Raw genomic sequence first — 9,259 nt, 5'->3', positions numbered from 1 at the left:
GTGTGGTAATTTGAAAAAGTTATGCAAATGAATGAATAACAATTAAAATTTAATTTCGATATTACATATGGATGTGGTTCTTCCTGTTGACGTGCATTTGCAATAGGCAATGCAAGTAAACTCTGTTAGTTTTAGAAATGGGTATGCACACACGCAAAGTGTGCTTCCTTTATTAATGATAATATAAAATACTCTTTTGCTTACTTTGAACAAGATTAATAGTTGTTTGTGTATCAAGGTCAAAAAGTGCACCTTTTTCGGCCGAGGCGCAACCAAGGTTTGAAACTTTTTGGCAGAGGTGCACATTAAATTGTTTAGGCCGTACGAACTACAAAGCAAAAGACATCATTGGAAAAATTACAAGTTTATTTTGTATCTACCTTTTTCAAACAGATAAATTAACAATTTTTTATAGTTTATCACAATTATCGGTTTTGTCGGTTTCGTTGCCAACTTACTCAACAGACCAACAGATGGCGCCACGGTCAGCGTCCGAAAAACAGTAACTTTTCGTCCGCTTGTGAATACGTAAAATTGCCGTTTTAATGGTCCAAGACTATTCCCTTGTGTCTCTTCCTTCGCTCCACTTGAAATTCTCGTTGCCTAGGTCAAGTGTTACTTCATTACATCATTTATTTTATTCTAGTCAATTAGGTGGCCAAATTAAATTTTTCTGTCGAGTCATTTTCCTATTCCTATTAATGTGGTTTAGTAGGAGATGTCAGCTTAACAATTGGTGTTCGGGTTCAAGTGTGTTTTTCGTTCATTTTAATTTATTTAAATTTGTTCTTGAACTTTCACCCTGTCTTATGTAATCTAAATTAGTAGCCACGTCCGTAGTAAAATTTGGAGGTGTAATTTGTTACTCAATCAATATTTGTTCAATTCCTGAGCATTTTGCAATCATCTCGTCCTTCTCCCAGCACCAGGAACGCCCACCAACGACCTTGAACGTTCGATTTCCTCCACGTGTGCTTGCAACTTTTTTTTTAACTTATTTCACATTTTACTTCCACCCCGGCTGCCTTTTCGGAACAACTTGAAAATGCATCCCTTAGACGATATCTAAAGCCACAAATTCATCTGTTTTCATCACCAAAGTTGACAATTAAAAATGAAGAGACTGCCCAGACCGACTCACTTCTGATTGTTTTATTTTCTGACCGAAATCAAATCCAATTTAGTTCGTCCGGGAGAAAATACAGCGCAACTCTCCTTGACTTCTTCCGAAAAAATTGCCTAAACAATAGCGCCACGGTAAATGACTGAAAAACACACGTTCCTGGTCATTTACCCAAATCGCGACAAATTTTCCTTTGTTCAACGAGCCGGAAATTTTGAAAAAAAAATAACTTATGATAAAGGTACGTCCGGTTAACCTTAACATTGTAAGCGTTTTGAATATTTTGACATTTGGACAAAAGAGTGCCATTGTATGGAAAAATGTGCGACTTCATTGTATGGATAGGGTCTTTCAAGCGCAAGGTCAAGAGAAGACATTTTTATGTAAATGTACAGATTTATTTATAATCTTGTCTAATCGATACTCATTTCGATCGATTCGTTGTTAAATGGGATAACGGTAATAAAAAACTCGTTCATTTTTTTAGTACTGTATTCACTTTTCTTTGTATCAATATTACGAACAGTATAATAAAAAATCCTCTACCAGCAAAAATAATATATGTTAATAACACATAAATATTGCTTAATAATGTTAATACCGTTTCTTTCTCTTATTCGAGTCTTAGTTGTCTTAAACGAAACTTTAAGAAACAAAGACCAAAATACAATAAATTATTACTACGATAGAATCAATATCACCTTGCTTGTATACTAACTATAAAAATCCACATTTTTTTGATAACAACTATTCAAAATATGGCTCCACACAAATTTTCCAATCGATTAAGTAGACCGAGACTTAAGTCACTTGAACATAATAATAAATAAAAAAAATAATGTTAAAGATCGTTAATATGTACATGCAGACGTACCACTAGAGCTCCATTCGTGTAAATTCGACGATTATGTACACAATTCATTTAACAACAATTAGGGGTGTTAAGGCCACCGTCGTAAAAAATCAAAACCTCGTCAACGAGTTAATTCAGTTAAATTCTATTAATTGAGCATTAATCTTGCTAGTCCTACTAATACCGTGTCCCTTTAACATAATTTAGTGCATTGCTGGTTGGTTGTCTCGAGTCAATCCAAGTTTTCGTTGAAGAATATTTTCGTGACGACGACATCTCCGGTGCTCAAAGTTTGAGTGGCGACGTTCGCGTGATTATACTTGACGTCGACGTCCTTGCCTCCGTTGCTTTTGTAGTTGTTCGTGGGCGAAAGCACCCTCTCGCCGTTGTTGTAGCCGTTGCTCAATTTACTGTGACAGTTGCATTGACATTTGACGGGTGCGTCGCTGTTCTCGGTCGGTAAGAACGCGGCAGCTGTCAAAATCGTTTCTAACCTGTCCAACTTGTCCAATCTGTCGATTTTGCCGTCGTTCAGTATCGAATCGACCAATTGCATCGATTCGGTCAGACTGGTCGGTTCGGAGTTGCGCGGCGAGGTCACGTCGCTGTCCAGGCTGGGATAGTCGGGGTCGGGATCGCCCTCCTCTTCGTCCTCCTCGTCGTCCTTGTTGTCCTGGCCCAGGCTCTCGAGCTTCTCCAGCTTCTTGGCCACCTTCGCCGACGACTTCAACTTCTCCTTCTCGTCGTCCGTCAGCTCGATGTAGCGCAGCAGGCGCACCTCGCGGTTGCTGAGGACCACGCTGCGGGTAGCTTGGGACAGCTTGGTGCGGAGCTCGGCCACTTCGGTCTCCGTCTTGCGTTGGCGCTTCTTCGACTTGACGGCGTCGGGGTCGATGTGCATGAAGATCTGCGGAAAGGCGACGGTGACGGCTGCGGGTCTCTCCGGTGGGACTCACCTGTTCGTCGCACAACTCCAACAGGAGGGCGCGGTTGTCGGCGCGAATCGCTCTCGACATCGGATGGTAGATCTTGTCGTTGACCAGACTGAGCACGTCGGCGGAGGCGTACAGGATCATCTCTCTGGTGAGGGGCCGGCGCGACCAGTACTTCTGGTCCCTCCTGTAGATGTTCTTCAGTTGGTCCTTCATCGGGTTGACCGGTGCGCCGTAGCACTCGCAGAGGGCGTTCAAAGCGACGCTCTTCGCCTTGTACACCGGACGGCCGGTCTCTTGGAAGGTGAGGACGGCGTGGGCCGCCTGGGTGTCGAAGATGCACCTCAAGGTGATGTTGTACTGGTTGTACAAGTTGACGGAGTCGTTGCGACAATCGTGTACGATCTGCAAAAAACAAGAGAATACCGATAATCCGCTGACAAAGTTGTACAGCGCCCTCTATACCGACAATTTTCAATTTAAGACAGTCACGTGACCACACACTGTAAAAAGTTTTGCGTTCGTCAAATGTCAAAAAATGTTTTGCATTTTCTCTCCATTTTTATAAGGAACACGCTATAGGACTGGTTAAGCATAGTTGTATTGTAATTTTTACCGATATAATAAGTCCATTACAATAACTCAAACTATGTATGTCTGTTTTTTTATTCATGTGAAAACGATACTCCAATAACATTGTTTCGAATTGTGATTATTTAAAATTATGATAAAAAATACGGAACAATAATGTATCAATGGCGGAATAATGAACGGGTTGTGCGTCAAACGAAAAACAAATAGCGTAAAAGGAAACTAATGAATAGTTTTTGTGGGAACAAAAAAGTGTAGTACAATGAAAATAAAAATTCTTTAACCTAATTAATGCTTGCTACGGAATTTTCCCCTTAACAAATTGAATGAACGTCAATGAAACGTTGACACGTTTAGAAAACGTCAAATTCGAAAGCACATCCGGTTATCACAGGGGACTACTAGTTTTGACGGAACACTCGGTATAATTGCACTGCGACAGACATTTTGAAATGTTCGCATAAAGTTAAACGTTAAATTGGAAAAATGTTGAATTGAGCTGAAAACGCTTTTGTTCAAAAATAAAACAAAATCATGGCCAACTTCATCTAGTTTCCGCAGCGGAAGCTAGATGAAGTTGGCCACGAACAAAATCATAGACAACAAAATATAGTATAGGCGACATCTAACGCAACGCTACTCACTTTAACATCGAGAAAATAAGAAACGATAACGCATAAACAAAAAGTTAAAAAAAAAATTATTACAGAAATACAGGTGCGTCCTAAAAAACGCCGCAAGCCATATCTCCGTTATTTATGGCTCGATTTAAATAAAGCAAAAACTGGAATAAATCATTTTAAAAACACTATAGGCGCGATGTAGACAATTTTTTTTTCAAAAAGTCATTCAAGGTCAGATGATAGTCAACTTTGTTTTTTTCAAATATGTAGCTTGGTATATTGTTTTATTCTGATTTTGAAAGAGATTATTTTTCTGAATCCAACGATATGCCACATGTTAGAATAAATAAATAAAATAGCATTATTGGAAATTTTTTGTTCGAAAAAAATCAAGTATACTATGGAAAACAGTCCTAAACGCAATATTTATTACACGTTCTGTCATATTATTTTTTTTTATCTTCAGAAAGTATTGTTATTGCGTTTAGGATTGTTTTCTATAGTATATCTGATTTTTTTCGAGGAAAAAATTTCCAATAATACCATTTTATTTATTTATTTTCGCGGTTACTGTTAAATGCATTCTAACATGTGGCATATCGTTGGATTCAGAAAAATAATCTCTTTCAAAATCGGAATAAAAAAATATACTAAGCTATTTGAAAAAACAAAGTTGACATTCATCTGACCTTGAATGACTTTTTGAAAAAAAAAATAAGTATATTGTGCTTATAGTATTTTTAAATTAATTTATTACAGTTTTTATCTTATTTAAATCGAGCCATAAATAACGGAGATATGGCTTGCGGCGTTTTTTAGGACGCACCTGTATATACAGGCTGTTATTGAAATGCGTGATCAAATTTTAACCACGAGCTACTGGCTTCTTGTAGAACTCGGAAAAAATATTTAAAAAATTCTATGTCAACAAATGAAATGACATTTATTTTTTTAGCTACAATTTTTTTTAGTTTAATTGCTTTTAGTCTTCTACGTTGTCCCAAAACCTCGTAGGTAAAATTTTCGTACATTTTAAAAATACACCTTGTTTATCATTTTATAAAACGTACACCAATGCGGTTTCCTTGTTTTAAAGCATATTTCCTACAGGTTACTTCGCGTACATTTTATAAAATATGATTTACACGGTGTATTTTTAAAATGTGCCGAAATTTTACCTACGAGGCTGTGGGACAACGTAGAAGACTAAAAGCGATTAAAAAACATTGTAGCTCAAAATATTTTTTCCGAGTTCTACATGAAACCAGTAGGCCGTGGTTAAAATTTGGCCACACATTTCAATAACACCCTGTAGATATAATATACTGAGCAAAAGCTATAATACTTTAAAGCTGACACGATTTATTAGCCAACTCCGCGATTAGGATCGGTAACGCAATTAAATGTCAAATGCATTTTCCATAAACTTCGTCGTGGAAAGAAATTAAACACTGTCAAATGTCAATTATTAAATATTGGTGTTTATTTAAATTTATCCTCAAAGTTGGCGTTGAAGAGTCGATTGTGAACGCACCACTCGTCAGTCTGCAGAGTGAAAATACAAATAACGCAAAAAGTGAGGTTAGATTTACACAGCTGATCCGTGATGTGTAATCCGTGGTCGACTCTTCAGCGCCTACTTTGAGGATAAATTTAAATGAACACCCGATATATTTAGCGTTAACTTCATGGCCGACTGTTCCTCACGTCTATTAACGTTGAATAACGTCAGTTGATATCTGTCAGTCCTGTCACATAACACAAGAAACATTCAACTCTCAACTGTCGACTTTACAAGAATATTAGAACGTTTGAGAAAATTTTTTGAAACTAAACTTGAATTGTCTTTATTTCGAAATCCTTTAAATATAAAACTTGTTTAAAAGTTTTCTCCATTGACAACTGTCATGTTATCAAAAAGAAAGAATAACAAAAAATATAAAAAAAAATCAAATTTGAGGATCATATGAATTTCATATCTGAGAGGCTGAATTTGTGCACCGTGCGATCCAAATTAAAAAAAAAAATAATAACAAAACTTGTAAATGTTATTTGTATATCAATTTTAATAGAACATCCGGTATACTTGTACACTTGACCTTGTGATCTGTTTCTAGACAATTGACGAACGTAATGTCGAGCACGTACTATTCCGGACACGGAATCTTTGCCGCAACTGACATTTAAAAGACAAATATGTGTGAACTGGCTTTTATTGAATATAACCCAACTTTTGACTCGGTAATGCCATTTCCCTGCTTTTTTAATGTCACAAGAAAAACTTCAGAATGATTTTTAATAATTGTCATTTATTAATGACACTAACGATTGGTTTACATCATTTTTTTTAGAAATGTCTAAAAAATGTTGGTTAAGATTCCATGTCCGGAATAGTACAGTTGAATGCAAAAAAAACCGGAAATCAAAATTTTCCTAATGTAAATAATTCTAACCTATCGTTTGCAACAAGGTTTCACACTAGGAAAAAATTCCAAAAATGTGTCAATTTTATTCTGACAGTTCCCGTTTTTTTTTTGCTACCAATTGTACATGACATTTTCAATTGAAAATTGTCCTAAAGTAGAATGCACAACGGTCAAACATCAGTCAAAAACCTACGAGATCTGGGCTCATTACTAACCCCGTGTAAATGTTATGAAACTGCGGAAAAAATATGTCAAAGTGTCAAAGCTGCCAACCGTATAAAGCAAAAAATACTAGAAAAACTGCCAACCTTATTTAATTATCTGGCGGACAGTAGTAACGAACTCGACTTGTTTATTTGATCAAATGTCATCTGTCAAAAATGACGTTTAGACCTTTGCTCACCTTAACAACATCGGTACTTTCCAGCAACCTTTTGAGCCCCGCCTCGATCATCCCCGGACACGAAATCAAGTCGAAAACGTAGGAAAACCCCGACATCGTGGCGATCTGCAGGAGAGTCAACTGACCCTTGACCCCCAAGTTGATCCCCTCGCAATCCAGCCCGACGACGATCTTATCACCGGCAAAAGGCCAGTCGCTTTCCGCATAACCTTGCGCGGACCTGGCCTTCCCCATAATGTCTTCGATGACCATCTGACACTCCCTCACGCTACAAATAACTCTCGTGTTCTGGAACAACTTCACTTTCCAGGACTCGTTGTGAGCCTGGTGGTTCAACAACGTTTGTCTCTCCTTTCCGGTGTTTTCTTGGAGCGTCTTCAACACCAGATTGTTGATCCTCTGCTTGAGAGTCTGGTTGTAATTCGGGGTCTTGGCTTTGGTGTCGGTCGTGGTCGGTTGGTCTTCAGGAGATTCGGAATTATTCTTGTTGGGTTTCCCTGAAAAACACGACTCGTCAGAAATCCCTCGGGGCGCTTGTTAACTCGCACCGACCTATTTTAAAGGCGACCCTCCCCTTGTCGCCCTCTCCCGCGATAGGCTGCGGGGGCGTCGGCGAAGTGGGTGGCTCCGGCGACAAACTCTTCGCCTGAGCCTCCGACAGCTTCTGCTGGTGCAACTTGGGCTGCTTCAGCCGGTCGCTGATCGACCTGGGGCTCAACTGGGTCGACGCCGGCGGAGTCCGCTCGATGATCTCCGCCGTGTTCTCCTGGTTGTTGACCAGATTCTTGGCGTTCTTGGCCTCGAGCTCGCTCGCCTTCGCCTCGTGGTCCTTCAAAGCGGACATGTTGATATGTTTCTGGCTGACTTTGGGTGCTTGCAGGAGTGTCACCAGGTTGGCCTGGATGTGGAAACTGTCGCCGAACAGTCTCAAGAAGCTGGTCAAATGAGCCGGGGTGTTGAACAGATTGGTCCACATGCTCTCGGGGAGGTTGCAGCTGACGATTTGGAACAGCTGCTCGACCAGGATGGGCCCCTTCACCTCGATGCACTGCGCCAGGAAGTCCAGCAGCGTCTGGGTGGTCTCCGGGTCGATCTTCACGTCCGGCTGGAAGTGCAGCTCTTGAGGACAGTGCGACCGGACCGCGGTGTAGTTGGTCAAGACGACGGTCTCTTTCTCGTCGTCGACGGCGAACGTGTCGGGGTGCTTGAGCAGGAACTCGCGGAACTCGTGGAAGTGCTGGCCGGAGACGTGGCGCACCTCGGGGCTGGCTTGCGAGCGGTGCCCTAGGAGGCTGCGAATCGGCACTTCGGTGCCTTCCCCATACTGAGAGAGTTTTTCCGAGAAATACTCGACAGCCTGGGTCGTGTAGTCCTTCCCGCCTGGCAAAAGAATCCCAAGTTTTTGAAAATGTCATTTTCGAATTTGCGCAGCCAACTTCGCTCGACTGTCAGTGTTGCCAACACTTGGTTCCGTTCAAATTTGATCAACAGATGTTTACACGCTGGTGTTAACAGCAAACATTAATTTAACGCATGATTATTGAGCCATCAACTTAAAAAAAACATTACGATAAGATTAATGAATTATGCAAACCTCGTAAATTATTCCGCGGTACCAAACTACGATCTCGTAAATCCCCAACTCACTAACCAGCGTTATCCCTGCTGCCGCTGTTCTGGAACATGTTGATGGTCACATATTCGCCCTCGATGGAGAACAGGGCCGGATACTGCGCCAGGAACTTCTTCAGCCCGCTCTGCGACCCCCCCGCGATCTGTCTCATCTCCTTGGTGAACCCCTTCGACCCGAACTGACAGCTGAGGTCGTGCAGAGTCCTCGGCTCGCCCTTGTCCAACAGCCTCTCGAAGAAGAACAAGAGCGTCATGTTGCGGGCCAACTCGTACTGCATGGCCTCCATCGCGGATCACAGATGCGACAGCACGAACCTCACGGCGCTCCTCTTCATCAAGCGCTCCCTAAAGACTGCATCCTTGCCGACTCGTCGAATTGAGGTTACGCACTTTTCACTTATTGAACTGAACGGCTTGGTTGCGTGAAATTTTGTTTGAATTTGTTCTGTTCCAACTAAAACTTAAACTAAAAGGGAATTGTAAAATAAAAAGTATTTTTGCGACGTTCAGAACGTCAAGTTGGCTGACGCCATTTTGAATTCTTTGACATGTCAATGCAATCGACCAAACAAGTGACGTCGGCAACAGGACTATTTCCGGACCGGCCAACTGTCTGGTCGCCAACAAGGAATCTTCACTTTCAAGGTCTCGCAGGATCGGGAAAAGGAAAATCGCC

General features: G+C 40.8%; 1 protein-coding gene across 1 annotated transcript; it reads right to left on the bottom strand.

Moving 5' to 3' along the window:
- Positions 1-1,597: 1,597 nt before the first annotated feature.
- Positions 1,598-9,152, bottom strand: egl (Egl_like_exo domain-containing protein). Its single transcript, XM_069043577.1, has 5 exons — positions 8,603-9,152; positions 7,504-8,331; positions 6,952-7,448; positions 2,933-3,313; positions 1,598-2,883 (listed from the first exon to the last, which is right to left on the bottom strand). Exons 1-5 carry the CDS (start codon positions 8,868-8,870, stop codon positions 2,209-2,211), a joined length of 2,649 nt encoding a protein of 882 aa, XP_068899678.1. The 5' UTR covers positions 8,871-9,152; the 3' UTR covers positions 1,598-2,208.
- Positions 9,153-9,259: the final 107 nt, after the last annotated feature.

Source organism: Tenebrio molitor, chromosome 4 (assembly GCF_963966145.1).
Source record: "Tenebrio molitor chromosome 4, icTenMoli1.1, whole genome shotgun sequence".
Classification (NCBI taxonomy): Eukaryota; Metazoa; Arthropoda; class Insecta; order Coleoptera; family Tenebrionidae; genus Tenebrio; species Tenebrio molitor.
This window is presented reverse-complemented; position numbering and strand designations above follow the sequence as displayed.